Genomic DNA, 24,864 nt, shown 5'->3' with positions numbered 1-24,864 from the left:
AGATATGCAGTGTCCACCCAAAACTCATATGTGAGACAATCAAATAAAGTTGAGAGGTGAAATAATTGGGCTATGAGAGTTTTAAACTACTCAGTGTATTTATCCCTCCTCAGTGTAATTTAACCTACTCAGTGATAGGGATTAACTAGATGGAAACTGTAGCCTGAGATGGGTCTCTGGGACATGTGTTGGGGTTTATATTGTGTGAGCTGAGCTTAGTCTCTCTCTGCTTCCTGTTGCCATATCCTGATCTGCTTTCCTCCACCAAACTCTTCTGCCATTGTATTCTGCCTCATCCAGGACCCAGAGCAATGAAGCTGACCATCTAGACACAGATCTCTGAAAACACAAGCCCCCAAATAACTTTTCCTCCTCTAACTGTTCTTATCAAGTCTTTTGGTTACAGTGGGGGAAAAAAATGAGTAAAATACTTGCTTTGTACTTTGTAAACTCAAGTCACTGAGAATTGTCATCAGATTGAGATTAGGTGGTTTCTAGAACCACAGTTGTTCTGTTTTATGCAATCCTAAAACACATGACTGAAAAGCTACCTGCCCATTAATAACACCAGCTCCCTCTAATCTTATTTTCAAGGAAAACAATTGTCCTTTCGATGCTGCTATAGTTTGGAGGCAGTTTGTTCTTCAAAGGTTCATGTGCTGGAAATTTGATCCCCAGTGTGTCAGTACCTTGAAGTGGAGAGTCTTCTTTAAGAGGAGACACCTATGGAAGCTAATTAGGTCATAGGATCACTGACTCAGAAGGGCTTAAGGCTGGCCTCCTGGAGAGAGTAATTCCCTGGAGGAATGGTTTACAAAGTAAGGCTAGCCTATGCACTTGGCCCCTTCTGCATAGGGCTCTTTTCCTTTCTGCTTTCCCACCATGAGATGACAGTTGGCCTAATCAGAGGGCAAACATATGGGTCCATGAAATCTTGGACTTTCAGCAGAAAATATGAATTAAAGAAACCTTTTTACTTTATTAAAATCCCAGAATCAAGTATTCTAGAAAAGCTATACAAAATTGATTAACTCAATTGATAATAACAAAATTCTAGTTTTTAAGTAAAAATGAGAATTTTAGAAAATATGACAACATATCAATACTTAAAGAAGTTTATGATTATCTAAGCACAGTGGTGTACACCTATAATCCTAAAGGCTTAGGAGGCTGAGGCAGGAGGATCAAAATCAACCTCAACAACTCAGTGAGGCCCTAAGCAATTTAAGGAAACTCTATCTCAAAATATAAAAGGATTGAGGTTGTGGCTTAGTGGTTAAGTGCCCCTGGGTTCAATCTTTATTACAAAAAAAAAAAAAAAAATTATATATGATGAAATTAGTTGTGATGGTAAGAAAAATGATTATCTGTTATAGTATAATGAAATGTGTTAACATTTGGAAGATGTGCTTAATAATAAATTGATATTTTTCAAATAACCATGAAATCAGAATAAGAGAGATCAATAAATTGAAACAATGCCTACAAAAAATCATTAATATGGTTTCAGCATCTAGCAACCTTTGAGAAACTAACCTTTGTTGATTTTGTTGATCAAAAAGTCATATCCTCAAATATCTAAAAAGGCTTTTAATAAAAGTACTCCATTTTCCAAGTACCTATTAGTATGAGACAGAATTTTCTTCATCTACTTCAAAAAAATTAGCTGATTTCCAATAAGAATACCCTCCTCAGTGAACAGAAATACTTGGTTATATTTATTTTGGCAAACTGACTTCCAATTTCTGATAATTATCTTTGTCATTCAGAAAAAAATTTAACATTGCTCTAGATTCTTGGAAAACAAAACAAAACAAAAATCACAATAAGAAACAGCAAAGTAAAAAATAAAGTGTAGTAAATTAGGAAGCTTATAGTGAAGTCACATATTTAATTTATCTTCTTGTGAAACTTTGACATGAAAATCACTTTATTTCTCTGTGCTTCATACTTCTTTTGTGTAAAATGGATTATTACCTACCTCACATGATTGATGCTCTCATTCAATGATAGTAAAAGCAAAAGTGCTTCCTCGAGTATAAGATGCTTTATAAGCATTAGGTAATGTCATCATGATGATGGCCATTTTAAAAAGTTGTAACAAGAATGAAGTGAGAAAATGGTATGTTGTAAGCCCCAGGGGAATAGAAAGGCACATGCTTCATTACCACTCTCTATGCCCTGCACCTGGAACAATGCCTGACACACAGCAGGTGCATAACAAATACTTGTTGAATGAATGTATGTGACAAGCAAAGGGATTTCTAAAATAAGCTCTTGCTTTGAGTGGTCTCTTAGATCTCTTTTATCAAGTCTATGAATGAGACAAAAAATATTTTGAATATTGACTCTCCACATATCTCAATCACAGGTCAATTTTTCATTTTAAAATATTATATTAATCAGTGTGATTGTTCTTTTGTCCTCTATTAAATTGTAAACTCCATGAGGACAGGGAGGGTGTCCGAATGGTTATTCATCTTATTCGCAGTGCCTAGTACAGGAGAGATTTATTAAATAAAAGCAAATGAATTTTAAAGGGTAAATAAGCACGGCTTCTCATGGCTATTACATACTGACGTGCAGGCTAGCAGGCACTTTGTCAGCAGCCCTAAATTAGCAACATCCTGACAGGCAACCATGCATTAGTTATCTGCATGCCACAAACACTGATGAAAGATAATGGAACATTCTTCAAGGGTTGTCTTTCACTGCAGGTGGAGTGGAGGAATTCTGGGAAATCTGTGTTATCATGCATACTCTTCTGCTGGGATGGACTCACAGGCACACCAAAACCCAGCCACCACCCATAGGAACAGCATCTCAAAAGAGAGCCCCCAAAAGATTCCACGGGGGAGGGGCGCAAAAGTGATAGAGTACCAGCACTCTTTTTTCAGTGAATGCTTTAAATATATTAGTGTACTGAGTAATCCTTTATCTAGTTGCCCTCCTCTGCTGGGGACCAGAGAGTTGATAATAAATATGTTTTCAAAAATTTTGTGTTCTTGAAAAACGTTCTGCTTGGACCAACTCTGGAGCCAATGTTAGGCCTAGTGTCATGGAGACAAAACAGAAATGCAATCTTTGGATGCTGCAGCTGCTTCGTGCTTTTTGCCAGCTTAGACTGCTAAAGCAGGAGAAAAAGGAACGGCTGGAGCTAAGAAAGTTTAATACCTTGGAGCTGATATATAAGGTATTATTTTGTCTTTTTGACAGGGTCCAGTGCTATTTTTACCCAGGTTGATAGGAAGGTTAGGTTGGGACTTTACAAAGAAATGGCGATTTATTTTAAGTGCCATTTGTGTAACAGCAGCTGCCTCTGCACCCACTCCTGTCGAGTTGTTCATTGTTTCTAATGTAAAAGTGCCCCCTTCCTCCTTTATTTCTACCTTAAATACACAGCAGTGAGTATCTATCTCCTTGGTAATTCCGGACAAGCCCCTGATTGTTTGCTGGAATCCCTCCTCCTGCATCACTGGATCTGTTTGTCGGGCTGTTCCCTCCTCATTCCTGTGCCTAGCCTCCCTGCCTCCTCCATCCTGCGTGTTGTTTCTCATTTAAATGAACAGTTGGATTCTTTTATTTCTTACAAGTGCTGGATTCGCCTTATCGCCCTCATTCCTTTGGGGGTTGCCAATTGGTTTTATCCACGGATGTATCATTTCTCATGCTTCCTTTTTTTTTTTTTTTTTTTTTCTTACAAAGAGAAAGAACCTCCCCGTCAACAAGCCTCTCCGGAGTGGAAGATTAAAAACCTAGACATCACCTACCTTGCAGCGCTGCTCCCAACTGGGTTGTGTAAAACTCAATTAAACGTGTCCCCATTGAATACTGCATTACAGTACATTAAACAGAAAATTCTTCAAGCGTGATGACAAAGCTTGAAACCTTGCCTCAAAGCTGTTCCTTGCAGCTTTCTTTAACATTTCAGTCTTTGCAGCGCAAGTCTCCCGTTGATACAACTTTAGTCCAGCCATGAAAAAAAAATCACAGAGCCCCACAGGGATCAAAAGAGACAAGGGGGCTAAAGTGAAGCTGGTCTTGGCACTTCCCTGGTGTCTCTCCTGTTGAAACTGTACTGTCAACCTAACTAGCTGCAGGGTGTTCTGGAGGTCTGTGGTCTAACAATTGAAGCGACAATACCTTTATTTTGGGCAGGTGCATGTCAGAGATTTTTCTCCTCTATCAAGATCGTTATATTCCAAAGAATACATCTTAGAAAGATATATGAGCCCTTAGGGTAAGAGATTTACACAGAGACATATTCGCAGAAAATGTCTCATAGTCTCCTCAAACAACAAAACTGAAAAGCGACTCCATATTCATGGGAAAGCTCAAAACTATTATTAAATATAAACTCTACCCTTCTATTTTTATTCCTTGTCCTCTTCCAAAATTTTTATTTATAATCTGGGTTGCCAAGAGGCAAACCTCCTCCTAATTCACTTAATTGGGTTTTCAAAGCTCATTTACTAAGCACCTCTCCCAGATTTATAACAGACTCCTTTTCATTAAAATTTTAGATATTTACCATATTACCTGTCTCCCTGCTTTTGATATCTGAAGATTTTTCTGCTTTTGAATTTTGGCATTTCTTAGCACAAAGCACTCAACTTTCTTGCAGCCCCATGGACCTTTTTTCTAGCACCTGGTCTACTTGCTGGTGTTGGGAATAGGAAGAAGAAAGTGACTTCTTTAAACACTTAGGATATATTTTAGATACTTCCTTATGGTTTTTAATGATTATCATTTATTTGACAAATACAGCATATGCTTTTAATGATATTATATTTGAGCTCAAATTGGATATATATGATCTGAAATATAATATAGTAATAGTAAGAATTTATTAAGAGACACTAGTGCTTTAAGGAGAAACACAAAAACAACTGTGATTATTCAAAGCTAAAACAATACTTGAATATGGAGCTAGGGGGCATGGTGATACCAGAAGTTCCATTTTCACAATTAGCAGTTTTAGCTAAACTTATTAAAGAAAATGTGTGTTTGTTTGCACATATGTGTATATATTCATATAGTCATATTCATACATATGTGTATAAAGAAATGCCTGGATTTATTACTTTTGTTTTTAAAGGACATTTTCTAACACATTTAGAAGACTTAATTTTACCATTAGTGACTTGTTTAATTCAATGGTGGGAGTGGAAATTTGTTCACTCTTCCTTTTTCATATTATTATCTGCAGCATTTTTAGTCTAGAAAGAGTAAGTGTTGCTTACACTGGACTTGGATTACAAGATTGTAAGTTAAAATACTTAAAATGGAAATTCAGCTATGTTGGAGTTTGACAGGGTCTCAGCAAGTTTTTCTTCTAAGGATATGATGCTGAAAGCACTGTTAGATGTTATTAGAAATCAAACAAATGTAAAACAATTAAAATTATACCAGGAAAAGTAGAGTCATTGCCCTTTAAGTCCAAAATTCTATGTTCAATCAACAAATGTATTGGATTAACAGTTTTCAGCTTCTTTATTCAAGGAAGTTTTTAAAGATTGGCTGATTATTCATAAAACAAGTTAATATAAAGAACAACCTAAAGAACTCTGGAAAGAGTTTATCTTTCTTTTCCAAACTCTTTGTTAGTGTCAGAATAAAACAAAAGACATTTTTTCCATTCCAAGGCACATGTTTTCTAATGAATGCAGTGGTAATTTAACCCTTATCTCATGAAAAACTGCAAGGAGGAAGTCTTAATGTGTAGGATGCTTTTATTTATCCTTATGGTCTCTCTTTTTTTTCAGATCAGGGTGATTTATTAAGGTAATTCCTATATTATATTTAATCTTAAATTCATGTAAAGTAGTGAAGAAATTATGGCTTTTGTTCTTAAATGATTTAAGTGTTTTCCCTTCAAACAATGTTATAGAATTGTATTTGTTCAAGGATTTGAATACAAATTTTGTTGTTTTAGTTGTTATACTCTTAATTAGAATTTTAAGGATATTTTATAATATAATTTTATATAAACAGCTATTTTGCTCTTTCCAAGGGAAACAAAATCCCTCAAATCTTATTAAAATATCTAGTAGTAATTATGTTGATTTTATGCCCACCCTTATCACTTTAATAGTAAAAAAATCACTTATTTGTTCTTATATTTTTAAATGAATTGCCCATTCTCTAGTATCAGTAGACTTTTTCGGCTGGCCAGGGAACGACTCACTCCCTCATGTCTCATATGCTTCCGTTCCAACATTTCTGAACATTTGTTTCAACTAACAGATCAACCACATTAGTTCATCATACTTTCAGAGTTGAAGGTTAGGGCATAGCAGTCAATTGCTGTTAACTGTATGATTTCTTGTTTCTCAGGATTTTATGTCTGTATTTGTTCTTTTTTAACATATGAGCAATTTGAGTTCTGAGAGTCTCTCAAAAAATGTATCTCTCTAGCAAAGGTTCATATGTTTCTATACAATAAAAAACAAATCACATTCTTAGATTGTTCTTAGTGCCTGAACTAATTCATTTAAGCATTCCCAAAGCTGTCTGAGATTGTCTGGTAGTGTCCATTTCCAGCCCTCTAATTAAGTCTGAATGTACCACATTCCTTTAAGATCCATCTCCTCCTGATATATTTTATTCCTGCTCTCAGAACCCTGGTTACTATTACCCATTATTTCTCTTTTAAATAATTGTTTTACCTCTTGGCCATTCATTTGTCTTTCTGGTTATTCCTTTCAAAACTTCAATTGCCTATTAACTGATATAATAATGCTGATATTTTCCAAGGCTTTGGCTGTTTTCATCCAAGGATTTCAAAGTACTTTTAAGATAGCTCTGTTGCTTTGTGAAAGGCAATTAATAAGACAAAGAGAAATAAAGACTTGAAAAGTGGAGAAGCCCATGTATATTCACACACCAAGACCACTAGAAAAATCTCTAAATTTCATTCATCTTTGAGTTCACTTTGGTTAGGCAGTGGAGAAGATAACTGAGAGATTGGAGGTACAGGAAAATCCACAGTTACATTTTACTTTTATTCACAAAGACAATTGGGGTCAATAAAATTCAAATGTCATGGAAATACAAAAGCAAAGGATTCTGACTTGGGTCTTTCCCTTTTGGATTGGACCTTGGAGTCAAAATGTCCCCTAACTAGGTGTGATAGTTCACTAGAGGCTTACAAACTTTCAATAAAAACTGTTTTCCTCTTTTGAGGAAGTTATTCCTGTAGACATGAAGAAAATACCTATATATCTGCTAATAGGAGACTGTATTAATGAATGGTGGCATGGTCATTCAAAGGAAATGCTGGTGAACAATAAAAAGAAAAAACTACTGGTATAAAAAAACAACATGAATATTTCTCTAAAACACTGTTGAACAAAAGAAATTATTATATGTTTTCATGTACCTGATTTCATTTATATGAAATTTGAGCATAGACCAAAAACTAAGTTTGTAGAAATCAACAATGGTTGCTCTTTGGAACATGTAGGAACTTTCTGGGGATAATAGATACCTGCCAGTATTAACTTAATACAAATAAGGAAAACTATAATGAATTATGCTAGGTTTTTCCCCTCTGAAAATTCTTTATTAATACTTTTATTTTTACAGTAATTTATCTCCTTTCATCAGTACTTTTCAAAATAAGTCCATTTTTGTTTATTCAAACCTATTATGGACTGAATTATTTTATTAATTTAGGAGACGTTCAAATTTTAATATGATTAAAAGATAAGTGCATGAGGAGGAATGAGCACCATTTTATTTGCAGGCAATGTTGTACTGCAGACAAACCTTCTGACCCTATCCTTCAGTAGCTCTGACCTTAGCCAAAATATACAGTTCCCTACCTTTAATAATTATAGCAACACTTGCAGAGCAGCTACAGGGAGATAATGTATACAGGTTTGCTACTAAGCAGATGCTTGACAAATTTTAGTTTCCCTCTATTTGCCTCTCAACTGCAAGTGTTGCATTTCTGTATAGAATGTTAGATGCATGCCAGCTACACTTCCAGTGTGGTTCTCCTTGGCTTGACTCAAACCTCAGTAGGATACAAAATGAAACTGCTACTGTGGAACATAGAATCTCACAAGGACAGAAAAGCATTAACAAGAAATGATCTGTTTATTTCTTCCTTAAAATATAAATTGTTATCCATTTTATTGTTTCCTATCCCAATTTACCTTAGGCTTAAGAAACTAGGGAGAAAGAGGGAAAGGGAGGAGAGAGTTCCAAAATACTCCAACACATATTTCTCAAATCCTTCTTTTTAATCCGGCATTGATTCCAAATTCTCTCTGCTCTTAGGACTGTATTCTAGAATCCACTATTCTGTATCCTGGAACCAGAATACAAGTAAATGTTTTCAGAGAGATGTTATTTATGGAATGTTCATTAGATGAAGATTTTCCAAAGTTTTCTATATTTTTTTCCCAAGTGCTGTTAGCATCTTGACAAAATCAAACAATGATGATGTCCTTCCTGCCTTTGAGAGCAGCTGAGATTCTTCTATTGACACAGTCTCTATGACTGTACTTGAAAAACCAGAAGCAGGGAGTTCCCATTAAGAGTCACAGCCTTGCACATTTACCCCTCCTATTTGTCCCTCAAAGCCAGGAGGTTTGACCTGTAGGGCACAGTGTGGGACTCATCTGTTTTCTTAAGCTTTTCCTGGCTAGCAACATAGTGCTGTTGTAGTGGGAGGAGAGGGTGACACAGATGAGATTTATTTAAAACTGAACTGTATGAGGTAATTTTCAAAATAGACAGTCTCTGACTACTATTGGGCAGTACACTGCTGTAACAGGACATGATTTTAATGCTTGGGACTCTACTAGTAAGTTATAGAGAAAAAAATGAAAAACAACTAATATCCACTGCAAACATGATTTTGAAAGGTGAATAATTAGGAAACCACAGAGCAGATCATTTTAAGAACCAAATGAGTCTCATCCATGTACTCTTTTTCCCTAGTTGGTTCTATGTAAAAGAGACAGGGAGACGTGCGCATGTGTGTGTGTGTGTGTGTGTGTGTGTGTGTGTGTGTGTATGTGTGTGTGTAAAACTTGGATTTGATATTAGTTTATTTTTGGCATGAGATTAGTTGACTTTTAATTTGAGATTAGTTGATTTTTGGCTTTCTAACTAAAAAAATATTAGCTCATGAGTGCAGAAATTATTATGTGTTTTGTTCACTCCAATGCCCATAAAAGTGCCTGGAACATAGTATACGATCAAGAAACAGGACATGAACAAATGAATTAATGAAACAGGGAAAAAATGAACTAATGAAAAGTAGAGATGGGTTCACTTTGAGGTTTGCCATTTGTTAGCTTCTAAAGTCTAACTTTATAACAACAATTGTAAGTTGATGAGATAACCATGTAATTAATAATTTCCTTATGGTTTGAATGTGACAATCATGTAATAAACCTACTGAGTAGGGAGAATTTTATGGTTTTTAACAAATTCCATATTTTATTTCTAGGGTTTTACTTATCTATATCATATAAACAAGTTATTGTCAACCTAAATGTAAGAGTTTATTTGGGAATTTGCATAATAAAACACAGATTCTGGGCTTCAAATGGTTGGAAGCTAAAAACTCACATAAACCTTATATCATAGTAAAAACTGTATCAGAGGACTTTATTTAATGGGGTGAAGAAAATATTTCCTGATTTTTTTATTACTATAGGGAAGATCTGACACCATTAGTTTTCCTTCTGTCATAAATAAAGACAAGCGAAGTTTGACAGGCATCACTATAAAATAGGTTATAGATAAGTCCAGGCATCTGTCCTTCCACACAGACCTTTTACACTTGATTCTGATGAGGCTGCTTGAATAGAATGACCCAGGTTTGATTTTAGGCTTCTAGGTCACGGTTTCACCTTGACAACAGTTCTTTCAGTTCCAGCACTAACATTTGCTAGGATCCCTAAGGTGCTTTCATTTTTGTAAGTAGTGTAAGGTTAAAAAAAAAAAAAAAGGATAGAAATAAAAAAAAGATAAATCTTAATTCACATGCTGCAGGACTATCTCTGTGTCTCCGGCACAAAACTTCAAATCCAATCCAAGAACTGGATGTGTATTAGAAGTCTGCAGATTTAAACCTCGTCCACCATGATCAAACTGGATTTATGGAGCATCATAACTCTCCAGACACCATCCAACAGCTTATTAATTTAATAGACTCCTGTCCATTCACTGATGTTCCTGCCCTGACAGTCTCTCAAGATAAGGCGAAAGCCTTTTGACAGGACAGAGAGCATATATATTTTCCTCTGTTTTCTCCTGGATGGGGTTGTCGACAACTTGAAATGTGTGGCTCAGCAAATTTGTTTTTTTTTTTTCTTTTCTTTTTTTCCCCTTTGGCTTTGCAGGAAGGATGACAGAGGCTGGCCTCTTGAGAGTTCCAGGAGTCAAAGGGCCTGTGTTTCCCCTAAATACTTATTTGGTATTTTTGTTTTGCAAAATAACAGTGAATTGATTTAAAGGCATATATACCTGTGACATTTTTACCATGAAAAGAAACAGCATGACAATTGAATGTGCCATATAAATTAAGAGGTGTTGGAGAGAAGAGGGAAAACAGCAATAAATGTTCCCATTAAATAGAATATAGCAGCTTTTCTTTGCTTTTCTATAATGCCATTTGTGGGAATAAGGGAGAGTGAACAAAAACAAAGAAAAAAGTACCAAAAGATAGCACTCAAGCTGCTGCCTATTTATAGATAAAACAGGAAGAACTCCTCAATGTTCTTATTTCTCCTTTATGATATTCCTATGCTCTTGCTGGGTTTGTTACTTGCTTCTAGCATCCAAATAAATTGATAAGTCTAAGCCAGACAATTACACCACTAGATAGCAAAGTTAACTGTTTCCCACCCAGTGTCTCCTCTGTTAGAATCATGTCAGTAATCACTAGACCTTGTCTTCCCAAACTTAAGAGTATATACAAATCATCTGGGATCTTGTTAAAATGCAGACATAGATTTAGGAGGCCTGAATGGAGACTGTGGTTTTGAGTTTCCAACAAGCAGGATGCCATACTGCTATTTGGCAGACCACATATGGAGCAGCAAGACATTACTCAAATTTTTAAGAAAGGAGATGATTTAGATCTATACTGTCATCTGAGGTAAACCATAATTTGAACATATCTTGAAAAGTATACAGATTCCCTACCTGGCCTATGGTGGAAATTAAAATTTTCAATGAGTTAAAGTATATGCAATTCTCAAATGCTTCATATAGCTTGCTTTTTAATCATCCTGTTTCATTTCTGCATGTTTGTATGCATGAATAGCTTAGTGTATCTTGAGATAGTTAACTTAGAAAATATATTTAAAGCCATAGTGTTGGGAATGTAGTTCAGTGGTAGAGCACCTGCCTAGCATGTGTAAGGCCCTGGGTTCACTGGAAAAAAAATTTTTTTAAACAAAAAATTAAAAACCATAGATATAATAATGTTACTTTCCAATTTTCTTAAGCTATATTTTATACCTATTTCATCTTATTGATAAAAATGTTTCTTGTCAATAGTACTAGTCAAATTACAAAACTATAAGGTCAGTCTCTAAAACTAAACTATTCTTTGTCTTAAATGTATTTCATGATCACTTTATTTGTTTACACAGGGTTAAGATCAATCCATTCCAGATTTAACTGGTGAGAATGTTTGACTGAAAAAACACCGCACTTTAATCTAGAGACCATACTCAAAATATAATAACATAGCTGACAATTTACCCAAGTCTTTCTTTGCATAATAAAACTAGTTCTAACATTCAGACACTCCAAATTATTATTTACTATTTTAGAGACAAACTAACTTTATATCTTTTTTGAGAGAGAGGAGCAGAAATATCATACATAACTTGGTTGATTGAATTCATTATGCAATCTTAAATGCCTTGTAAACATTTAATAAGTAACTTTAAAAGGTAAGTTTTCATCCTATGTCTTTGAAATTCCATTTATTGAAAGCTATCTGGAAAGCAGTCATTCTGGAAAACCTTCATCAACAAAGGAGATCAAATAGTGAATATAAATACTAGATGTCCAAAGGAAAAACTGGTTTAATGTATTCTTATTTTATTTTAATGAAAGGTAGATAGAACTACATAAATAGAAAGATCTTAGCTATTCATACTTAAATGTATTTCTGCTTCATCCCCTTGGGTAGGACATTCTTCCTTGCAACATCAGTTCACAAACCTCAGACAGACTAATGAGAACATACCTTCTCTAAAGTGCAACTCTATATCATGGCGTATAAGATGAATTTTTAAGTTAAAAATATATCCTTTAAAAATGGGATTGACTTATGCATAAATAATACTATAAAAAGCTTCCCATTTCAGATCTCAGACTTGACATCTGGCCAACCTTACCCCAAGTGAAGAATGGAGAACAACAGATATAGTTAGTGTTTGACTTTAATGGGGATCCAGAAAGAACAGTTCAGTAATAGTGAGCCAATCTCTTGATATGGATACTGGGCACAAATATCAAACAAAAGTAATGGTTTAGCTTCATCTTTTGCATCTAGGTAGATTTTAGTTATTGCAGTTCTGTAGCATACACATCAATTCTACAGCAGATACTCTCATGCTGACAGATGCAGCATAATCTATGCTATAAAAATACGGAGCATTCCAAAGAAGGCCTCTTGTTCTAGGTTCCCTAGTATTATAAAATTCTCACTAAAGCATGGAACACTTTTCTACACATGGGGCATTGTGGGATCCTGGATTTTCAAAAGACTTCTCCACTGGTAATTTCTAATGTTATCTTAAGTCATATCAGAGTTGACTCTGATGAATGATCAACAGATGAAGTTCTTAAATCATAATTCAAAATTGAATGGGTGGATACACTGTGCTGTGCGTGGAGTTATAGATGTGAAACAAAATGGAGTCACTGCCTCTGAAGTGTTCACAATTAGCCTGGGATAACGCGTAGCCTGGGGTGGAGCTCCTCCCTCATGGGAATGCGTCAGGGAAGAGTTTCAAAGTGGTAATAACTAAGTCTTGAATGGTACCTGTTAACAACGGTGAAGGCGATGAGAAGGTTTTTAGGTTAAAAAACATGGTGTACAAAGACAAATATGATCAAGTAAGGTACAGTGGCATGACTTTAAATAAATGTATATGGCTGGAACATAGAGCATCTGTGGAGGATGAGTGAGAAATGAACATACAAGATGCAGGCTACTTAAAATAATAGATGAGCCAATCTAGGGAAGATGTAAGTGAAAGGAGACTAGAGAACGACAATATTTATTTAAAAGTTGGAAAGTAATGGAGAAATATCACTGGTCACCGAGGATGATTTGATCAAGTCCAACAAAATGAAAAATTGGCAACCAGTCGATCACAGAAAATCTGAGAGAAACATTTCAATGGAGTTGTGAAGACAGATGTTGGATAGGAGAGAAGATATTAGAATTGAGGAAATCAAAGGAATGGGTGTAGGAAATTTTGCAGGGCTTTCATAGAAAAACAGCAGAGAGGACTTCCTGTTAAACATGGTGAATGAGGTGCATCACTTATTTCTACCCTCTTCCACTAAAACATCAGTAAAGAAGAAGTAAAGATGATAAAGCAAAGAGACAAGGCAGACGAGGCAATGAAAGTGAACAAAATATTGGAAGCCAGAAAATGGATGGAGTAATAAATGACAGCAGAACATAAAAAGCTAAAATCCAAGTACATGAAGAGCAACAGGCCAACAAGAAGCAAGCAGATGCCATCCTATAGTCTTATGCAAAACCCACCAGTTGATGATCCCTGGCCACTCATGCTGGTTTTGCATTCAGTTTTTAGTGCCATACAGAAATTATAGCAGGTTATCTATATACATTAAGAAAGTTTCAACATTAAATGTGAGAATGAGGAGAAAAGGGACATGAGCAAAACAGAATTTCTTAAACGTCCTCCAAATCCTGTCTTCATAGACAAACAGAATATCATCTATATAAAGATAGCACTATGTTGAAAAAAAGGAACAGAGAACAAGAAAAGCCTCTTATAAATAATAAACAAGAAAAGCCTCTTATAAATAATAAACATCATAGTTAAAAATTCAATAACAAAGTTGAGGAGTAGTTTGAGGACATCTTAAAACGTTGAACAAAGTCAAGGAGATAATGTTGAGAATATTATTAAATAACTACTTTAAATTTTCTTCTATATTAAGGAAAAGGTTGCAATCTACTGATTTATATACTCATTCATTAAAAAATAACTATTGAGCACTTAGTATATGCCATGCACTATTAAAACAAACAAAAAAAAACAACAGACGAAATTCTTAGAACACCGATTTTAGGGAAGAGAGGTTAACATTAATTGTTTTAAATAAATGATAAGATGCAAATACAAAGATAAATGAGAGAGAAGCTATGATGGATTGAATATCTGAGTTCTCCCCAATTTCATATGTTGAAACCCTAATTCCCAATGTGATAGTATGAGGAGGTGAGATCTTTGGGAGGTGATTAAACCATGATATAAGAGCACTCAGGATGGGATTAGTGTCCTTATCAGAAGAGACACAAGTTACCTTTCTTTCTCTCTCTTTTCTTTTCTTCTTCTTCTTCTTCTTTTTTTTTTTTTTTTGGAAATGCCTACCACTTTCTTTTTCTCCCTCTTTTGAAGGAAAATTTGCAAGTTATTTAAATTTTTTTTTTAATTTGTTTTCATTAGTTATACATGAGAGTAGAATGCATTTATGCACTTTGTGAGCATACAACAAAAGGTTGCTATCTACAAACCAAGAAGATCCTCACTAGACCCTGAAACTGCCTGCACTTTGATCTTGGACTTCCTACCCTCAATGTATTTGCTATTTAAGCCCCCCAGTCCATTTTATTTTGTTACAGCACTCCCAGTTGACTAACATGGGAGAAAGTGTGATAGAAGGAGAATATTGAGAATATGTCAGACAATTTAGTTAGATCTGGGAAAGCAACATCTAGGTGGAGAGTTCTGAATGAAGTCAGAAAGGGAACAATGTGGGATGCAGTACAAAGCAAACACTGTGAGACAGGCTATTGGACTCGAGTAGATTGGAGTAGGTGGAGAGAGCATCTGAAGCCCACTGAGGTATCCGGGGCAGATCCTGTAGGGCCTTTGGGCCAAGGTAAATTAAAACTTTGTAGTTTTAATTCAGAGGCTGACAAGCTTTTTCTGTAGAGGGCCAAATAATATTTTAGGTCTTGCAGGCTAGATGCTCTGTTATAAATATTCAACTCTGATGTTACAGTGTAGGTATAGACAATTGTAAAAAAAAAAAAAAAAAAAAAAAAAAAAAAAAAAAAAAATTGGTGTGACTGTGTTCCAAAAAAACTTTATTTACAAAAACAGGTAGTGCTCCAGATTTGGCTTTTTGCACTGTATCAATACTAATACTCTAATTTTGATGGAAAGTCATTGGAAGGTTTTATGTGATGCCATTTTCTCTGTGAAACAAGAAGCATCTTCCATTGTCTACTGGGTGACGTAATGTATTTGGAGACAGGAATCTAAAATTATCACCTTGAATAGAAAGAATAAATCTGTACAGCCAGCCTGCATACACTGAAGACTTCTATTCAGCTTGTGTTCAAATGTAACATACAAGTATCCAGCACTGTTTTTTTTTTTTTTTGTTGTTGTTAATGGTGTTGGTTTGTTTGCTTTATTTTGACTGCATATGTACATGGAACTCATTGTGGATCAGGTGCCATTTTGAATATGTTACAAATGGTAACTTGTGTAAATTCTGCTTCTTGGGTGGAGCCACAAGTGGAGAGTTGGATTGAACAGGATAGGGTATTGCCAGGCTGATAGAGGCTAGAAAGAGAAGAGTGTAAAGAGATGCAGGGTCAGACTGATCAGAATGATGAACCCACAGGATCCAAGTTAGGAACCTATAAACTGGGACGGGGTGGGGGCTGACAGACAGAAAAATGGTGGTGGGTAGAATGTAGGTTCACTGGGTGTTGAAAAATTTGTGTGATTAGGTAACGATTTGAGTAAGGATGATGATTCATTATTATAGTATAGAAGGGTGTAGCTACCAACATTATTTTCTCGACAGAAAAGGCTTGCTTTTTTTTTTTTTTATTAGTGTATAGATAATAAGTCCAGGGTTTGACACAATCATCTTACTTAAATCTCAATTCTATCACATGTACTGGAGAACCGTGGGTGACTGTCCACTGCCTCCCTGAGCAGATCTTTTGACTGAGCACTCAAGTGAGTGATCTAGAAGCTCTAGACGATCTGAGGACTGAGGTTGTGGCTCAGTGGTAGAGGGCTTGCCTAGCATGTGCAAGGCCCTGGGTTCCATTCTAGTATTTAAAAATAGAAAGGAAGAAACTTTTGGAGATCTGTTCCTCCTTGATTTCATTTGAAAATCCTCTGCTCCTACTTAACTGTTATGATGCTCTCATGATCACACTGTATGCATCACAAGCTATGAGCTTGTTGGCATACAATTTGAATCCCCAAAATCCTTTCACCTCCTATCTGAGACTGATACTGAAATTTCAATATCCACCCCAAATTCCATATCCTCTGTGAATCTTCCTTCCACCACATGCTGCTGAACTCACTCATATGTACCCTTCAGCAATAAACCTCTTTCAATAAGCTCCTTAGGCCTGGGAGTGTGGATATGAATTTGTATTCCACATGAGAATTAGCCATACTGTGTAAAGGACATGTGCTCAATTACTTGCATTTGATTTGGAAAATTATCTTAATGAAAAAATGGACATTCATAAAGATATTAAAGAAAATGTGTTATATCATCAGGAAACAAATTTTGTAGGTAAGGCAAAGATTTCTTTGTTTCCTAGTTTGTGCTGTATAAAAGGGAGAGTAAAGACAAATCCGTAATATTCCCTTGTAAATATTTTTCTTAAATTGTGTAAGGAAAATAATCAAAGTGAACAAAGTTGTGTTAAAAGGATACAGAGCTGAGGGTGTTTGCCCAGTAGGAAATTCTTGAATTTTTAAAGCCATGGGATTGATTCCCCCTACCACAAACACAAAAAGAATATAAAAATTTCCCCAAATCTTGGCACCTTTACAGAAGTACTTTAGTAATTTTATGCTATTTCCTTCCACCATGTTTCTCTGTGCATACAACTTTATATTATAATCATACGAGACACAAAACCACACATTTTTCTTTTTTTCCCATATAGAATTAAAATAAAATAGTCTCTTTCATGGAATTGGGTGTATTAAAAAAAACTATTTACAGTATATTACTCTGAAGAAAATTTACTCTGAAGAGTTGTCCCTCATTTTAGCTGACAAAGATACTTTTGGGGGTAGCTTTCAAGATTAGGATCTCTTTGAATGACAAGCTCACATCCCTGAGTGATAGTGACTCACCTCTCAAAAGACCCTGCTCTTCATTTCTCGTTTTTATACTTACAAAACTGATATATTCTTAGTTCTTATCATTCGCCAACGTTCTGACGGGGTTTTTTACCCCTAAGAGACTGAAGCTCCATTCATGCCGGGATCCAGGGTGGTTTAGGATATTTTTACACTAACACATGATAGCTCATCTAATCCACTAGGGTAATTAATGATATTATCATGCAGGCTGTTTACCAATATCTTCTTAAGACAACTCACAGGGATGTTCATACAAAAACAGTTGTTTTTTAAATCATATCATATAGAATGCATTAATAATGACTAAGTACATTAAATTATTCAGTACAACCAGACCCAGGTTGCAATGACATCAGTAAGTCATTAACATAACTATGAAAGCAGCAAATACGTAGTAAGAAATGCAAAATACAGAAGGCCCAATATTTGCTGGAGTTGTGTCATTCTGCAATTTGCCAGCAGACAGTTCTATTGACAATAAGGGTGTCACCAGTGGGGTCACTTGTCTTGACCTTACCAGCCCTTTAGAAATAACAATTTGAATCAAAACTGTGGTTTTTCTAAAGCAGTCATTTCTACAATCAATGATTCCTAGAACAGGCATAATAAATTGCTCACTCCTCCAAATATATTTCTTATTCTAATACAACATAACTTGAAAAAAAAAAAAAACTCAGATGCTCACGAAACAAGTTGGGTTTTCGGCATTGCGTTATCCTGTGGAGCTCTGCAATCAATTACTGTTATACCACCATCATTAATAATTTTCTTAATGAAAATGATTCTGTTGATCTCCGTTGTATTTTAATTATCAGAGTTAAGCATAATTACACTGTAGCTCTGAGCTGGCATGTGGACTCCTTTAGGGCGCAATTTTGTTTTAACACACTGATAATGTAATTTTACATTGTGTCAGTTTGTTTGGTTATTATCCAGTTGTACAATTCCACTGTATTCCTGATAACAGATAATAACCTTAGTACCTCCTATATCCTGAAGTCATTTAAAAAGCAATATTGGAATTCTGCGACTAGCTAACTTAATCGTCTTATGATTTTATAATTCCCACTGCTAAATATTTGGTTCAGGCACTAGCCCTTTTTTAAGAACACTGTAAAACTAGACAATAGTTACATATTTTCTATGAATTTATTCAATAGTTAAATATATGCTTAAAATATGAACATGTTTTTTTTTTACTTTTAAATTCATTACTTTTTTATATAATATTAGACTTTCTAGGTAAAGTGAAACATTAACTTGAATTCTACTTTTAAAATTGGCTGCCACTTTAGGCAAGGCTGCTGTTTCAAAATTCTAGTAACATACAATAGATTCTTTTAAGGTGGAGCATGATGCAGAGTTTTGCAAAGATCCTTAAAATGAAAGATCTTTGTCTTGAAAACTTAATTTAGAAAGTCTGTAGGAAGTTACTCACACTAGCTAGATCATATGAGAATTTCTGTCATTATTTCAATACTGTCTAGTATAGGGCCTTGAACATAGAAGACAATCAATGAGGTGTTAAATTAATTAATAGCATAAATTGGTGCGAACAAGTAAAATCTAAATTTCAAATATGTTTTAAAATGATTTTGTGATTAGTGTTCAGTTTTCTACATGATATTAAATTTCGTGGTTGTAAAAGCAAAAACATAATCACCATAAAGTTTCACTATCACTAATGTTTTAGTTCTTGAAGACATTCTCTTTAAAGCCAAACCAAAGAATGAGGGGGAAAAAAATCGCTCAGAAACATGTATGCAAATTTGCAAAGAAAAGTAATAACCTATAACCTTGACCTGGTTAATGGCATCTTCAAAACTCTGCTGATTTCATAACTGGGAATTATAGAAGAGGCTCAAGACTGAATCCCAACATCATCAACTATGAGTTATATATCCTAGAATTTATTTAATCTAAGCCTCCGTTTCTCCATCTGGAAATAGTAAAGCTAATATCATGAATTAGTTGTAATTGTAAATAAAAATGTATGCAAAGTGAATAAAATAGTGCCCCAAATCGAATTAAGTTCAATAAATGGTAACTGTTATAATCAGTATCAATATTATCATAATTGTCATCTTTACACTAATATTTTATGTAAGATTTCATTAAAAATAAAAACAACACGTAACTAGTGATTTTCTTGAGCATTGGCTTTGGACCTCTGATTCTGTGACATATTGTTGCAGATACATGTAGGTTCAAAGTGACTCTGAGTGACACCTATGGAACTCTTCAGTCTAAGTTGGGCATCAGGTAATCATGTTTTCTTGTACACTTGCATAATGTCAATGTAGAGGCCTATTTCATTTTTTCTAAGCCCAGATTGTTTTGTGATCACAAGGACAAAATTGGCTGAATGTAAAGTAATCATATTATTTATGGTAATATATGCAGGCATGTATATAGGTGCTTCTTCAAAAAAATTCTGCAAGGTAGCCAATGGCTGTTTGTTTCCACAGCTAAGAAAACCCCTATATAGAGAGGGTAGGGGATTCTTCCAAGGTCACACATAGTAGGCAGGTTTTTACAAGGATGCTGTGCTTCACACAATAAGGAAATCTTCTGCGGTGAAGGTTGGAAGAGAGGACTGGCTGATAGTTTTTTTTTTTTTCCCCCATTCTTTTGATTGACAGTGTTTATCCTCTTAATGTGGAAACCTGAGAATGTGGCTACTTTGAAATGACAACCGCATGAAAAAACGATCTAATGATATTAGTGAAATGAACTTGGTTAACAAAGCCGCGTGGAAGATGCTAATGGTTGAGTTTCGGATACTCAAAAACATAAAACTCTAATCTGTTTTCATACATAAAAACCACCATACTTTGCAAACCCTGGAAAATAAAGAACAGAATAGCATAGAGTAAAGAAAAGGAGTAGACAGGCAATGCTCTCCAGACCTATTTTTTAGGAGCAAGTGGGCAGGCCCTTGCCCATCTTCTCCTCTAGCACAGCTCTCTGAAACTCAGCCTGGGCTTTTTAGTATGCTTCCAATGGAGATAAGTGAATTAGAATTATCTGGAGTCTGTTAAGAATAATGGCAAAAACCAGATGACCTAACAAGTCTGGTCCTTCAATGTCTGCATGGCCTAATTGCTTTCTGAAATGACTAGGGATAGTCGAGGCAGGAAAAAAATACATCAGATTAAAATGCTAATGCCAAATACTATACTAAAAAAGAGAAAAAAACTTTGATAAAACTAGTTGATAGCAGACTGTCAAATAGCTCTAAGTGATAGAATACAATTTTGTAATAATTATTTGATGGACACCTAGGAAATGAAAGCTTTATGGTTATATTTAATTTTGCTACTAGTCTACGTTGGGTAATAATTTAGAAAGCACGCTTATGCCTCTTAAATGGTAATAGTTACACATTTGGCCTGTGTAAATACTATAGAAAATACTATAAGAAAATTTCACAATTAAGACATTTGCATGAAATGCTGCACAAATGCAATTTATATTGTTTTAAAATAGTTACTAATATGCTCTGGCCAGCCAAGAACTATAATAAGGATTTTGGCATAGAACTCAATAAGTAGTATTTTTTTAGCAAGAAAAAAATTTAAGAAACACAGTTATAGTGTGAGGCATTTATCTTCCATCCTCAGTGAAAGCACCTAGGACATTAGGAATGATGCGTTATATCCAGTGATGTGGATTTTAGGCCATCAAGTAACCACTTGTTTGTGGCAACAGCTCCTTGGTTTCATTCAAGGAATCACTTACCCATCTCAGTGGCTCATGTGGAGTTAATACTACTCTTAGTCTCCAAGGAAGATTTTGTTCTGCTTAGTGAGAGTCATAGTGATTATTCAAGGACTCGTATGTCAGGTGCCTCAATCAAAACCACAATACTTTCTTTTTACTAAAGTTACTATGCTACTGGAGTAAGTCTGAAGCTTGCCACAACCACAGAACTAGTCTGAGAACAATGCCTACACAAAAGGGAACAAAAAGAAAATAGAGAGAGACCATCTGGGAGCAAAGTTGGAGCAACTGGACCCAGCTATTCCTGGAGTCCAGAATACCCCCCGAATCTCAGTTATAGGAGCTAATGAATCCCTCTACCCCCAACACACACACACACACACACACACACACACACACACACACACACACACTTACTATGGTCCAAGCCAATTTCAGCTGAATATCTATTATTTGAAAACAAAGTAGTTTTAAGTAATAACATATATTATGAAAATGCTTCTTCCATTACAGATGTTCAAGCTGATGAAAGACTGTTAAAATGTAAAGTGTCAGCCCTTTCTACACCTCAGACACTTTTGCTTCAAGGAGGTATATTGTATGTGCAGCCTGCAGAGACAGAAAATTCCAGGGCTTCTGGAGACCTGGTCAAGGAAGGAGTGTTTCCTGTGGTCCTATTTTCCATAACCCAAATGATCCCGAAGACAATCCAAGGATATTATGGCATTCACAGAACTGTGGATACTCTCTGAGTGGGCTGTCCCCTCCCTCTAAAGAACATCTGACTACTACAGATTATCTTCAGAAAGGATATCAAAGTACAGTCTGTGTCAGTATTTTCAGGATTCTGTTATGGAGAGCAGCACTAGTGCCAGTGGAAATGTCCACTGGGAAGATAAATAGAAATATCTGGTCGAATACTTAGTTTCTGCTTATGATAAGATTTCTTAAGGCAATAACACCAACATGCATTCTGAGTTTTCAAAAGGGACCGTGATAGTCAATATTTGGTCATGGGGATCTTTTGAATCTTAGGGTTCCACAAAATACTTTTTGTAAAGTATCATACTTCATACATACTCTTTGTAATTTTTAGGCATAAAGACCTGAGTCATTTTATTCATCATTTAACAGTGGCAAAAGGAAAGGCAGAGTCACATAGTTCAGAGAACACAGGACTTGGAGTTTTCATGTCCTAGATTTGAATTTGGCTCCATTATTAGCTCTCCATGACTTCAGTTATACTACCTCTCATCACATGTGTAAAATGAGAAAAAGGATGTACCTCACTTAGCTGTTTTAAGGTTCTATGCACAGAGAACATACTCTAGTATGTACAACTCAGACCTTAAGACAACACTTACTAACTAGTCTTGTACATTGATAATCACCCCTTTTACCATGGTAAATTATCTACCCGGCTAATTATTTAATTCATCTTTTTAAAAATGGGGCAGTATGTGAATCATCTCATATAAGATATTAAATGAGGACTGAAGAAAATAATACATATGTAGTAGCCATTGCAATTCTGGTATCTAAACTACAATGCTAACTGTGAAAGTTGAACAATGTCAAATAACCCTTTGTAGGTTAACAAACTACTGGATGTCAGCAATTAATATGCTTCATCACTATTAGATGAAGTGTTTATTATAGTATCTGGCAACCACTTTGGTTATCTCATCAACCAATCAATATTTATTTCATGCTGTTCTTGTGTAGGCAGCATGCCAGACCAGAGGTAGAAATTGAGTAAAACAGAATCCATGTTCTCAGTAAGTAGACAGTAGATGGGAAAGAAAGCCAATCATAACTAACATTTTTTTTACTTCTCTTTTCCAATGATAATAACACAAGGCAAAGAAGAGGAATGAGACAAGTGAACACCATTTGGTCTAGGAACATAAAGCAGAATGTTTCAGGTATGCTTAGTAAATGACGATTATCAATATAAAAGACTAGTATAGGTGAACTCCCTGCATGCTTTGTGAGTTAACTGATTGATTAATTAATAAGAATCTATAAATTACCCCCAAATGATTTATTGACAAAAGGCTTCAGGGATAGTCAATCAGAATATAAAGACATAAACATGTTCAAGATAAAGTACTACACTGAATGTGGGATTATAATTATATTACACAACAATTATATTTTCTGAAAGAATTCCTGATTTTAAAAGGCAATAGATTTGGATCACAACAAGGGAATAGCTATTGTCATGACTTCTTCATACTATATTGTCATAATGAAGAAAAGATATCATACAACAGAAATATGTCCCTAACAGTGATACATTCTAATGTACTTTTTGTATCCTAGTTGTGGATATTGGTAAACTGATTCACTATGCTATTCCCTTCCACTTTGATAGACTGTATTGACATATCCTGGGAAAATCTTACTTCCCTTTTAGCTTAAAGCTCCTATCAGAATACCACAGGTATTTCAGGTTAGGAAATTGTAGGTATAGGACCAGCAATTATAGAAGGAAAAAAGAATATAATCAGATCCTGGTGTGCAGACTGTTTTTTTAGCTTGCAAATTCCCTCTTTCCGGTGTTTCAACTTTCAAAGGCTTATGGTAGTTTAGAGGCAATCCTCTTATAAGTGCACAAATTGTAATGATTATAGGAACAAGTTGTAATTGTTTCTAGCAAGTTTTTAAGAGTCTTTGATGTTGTGATTAGTGTTTTATATGTTAATATATTGATAGGGGTGCTTATTTGCTTGTTCCCTTGTATGCTTTTGTGGTTTCTAGGTTCAATGTGCAAATAAATCTTTGATCTCAGTAGGTCTATTTGGTTAAAAAAAAAAAGAAAGCTGAAAGAAATTAAACATGAGAAGCACAAGGTTTTGCAATATTTACGAAGTGAGATTAGGGATTTTGCTGTTAGAGTACAGAGCGAGGGCCATAACTTAAAGGTGGGGGGAAAAAAAGCCCCCCAAACCACAACACACATGATGATGGTCCTGTCCTATGGAGAATCAGTCTCATGATGTGTCATCACCCAGCTGCGGCTCTTTTGTAGCCAGGATATAGCTACGTGTCCCAGTCAAGGTTGATGTCACACTGAGCAAATCAAAGGCAACACTCTGCAAGCCATCCGCCTCCTCTTGCCCGTTTGCCTCCTGCCCTTCAGAAATCACCATGGGGAAGAATTCACTCATTGCAAAGGTTTCATTTCCAGCTATCCTCTCATCATGCATGACTTCCAGAAACTGTCTGGAATGCAGTGCCTCCTGGAGCATGCACCTTGACATGAATTGCTGAAATTCAAAAGGAATTTACTTTTTGATAGATAATGCTAAGAGAGAAATCTGGGGTTTCATCAAACCCGGCTGTCTATAAAACCAACGGTGAGGGAAGGGTATCAGTAAACCCACTCGAATATGGAGTAAAGAAATGTGTATGGCACTAAATAATTAAAGGTGTGACACTTGATGTTGTATATACTAAAAAAAAAAAAACAGAAGGTTTTATTGAAAATACAGGTTAGGGAGATTCAGAAAAGAAAAAGGAAAAGAGAGAATCAAATTATACTTTGCACACCCATCCCAGCTCTTTTGGTACTGTTTTTAGGGTTCAGGTTTCAGTAATTCCAAAGAGAGAGGGAAATGATCCTGCATTTACCTTTGCTGTACACAATGCAGTTGTTTTTGTTGTCTTCCACTCCTTGCCAAGTCACATCCAGCAGCCACTTGGGACCAGCTGTCAGCACCATTGGGACCTGAGCCTTTGTCTTCTGTAGAAA

At 35.4% G+C, this 24,864-nt stretch overlaps 1 protein-coding gene across 2 annotated transcripts in view; it reads right to left on the bottom strand.

Moving 5' to 3' along the window:
• Positions 1–24,864, bottom strand: part of Zfpm2 (zinc finger protein, FOG family member 2) — a 426,462-nt gene that overhangs the window by 123,325 nt on the left and 278,273 nt on the right. For both annotated transcript variants that reach the window (XM_076835469.1, XM_076835470.1), the window contains one exon: positions 24,744–24,855. In XM_076835469.1, coding sequence (XP_076691584.1) covers positions 24,744–24,855 — 112 coding nt within the window. The remainder of the gene's footprint in view (positions 1–24,743; positions 24,856–24,864) is intronic.

The sequence above is a fragment of the Callospermophilus lateralis genome, chromosome 16 (assembly GCF_048772815.1).
Source record: "Callospermophilus lateralis isolate mCalLat2 chromosome 16, mCalLat2.hap1, whole genome shotgun sequence".
Lineage (NCBI taxonomy): Eukaryota > Metazoa > Chordata > Mammalia > Rodentia > Sciuridae > Callospermophilus > Callospermophilus lateralis.
This window is presented reverse-complemented; position numbering and strand designations above follow the sequence as displayed.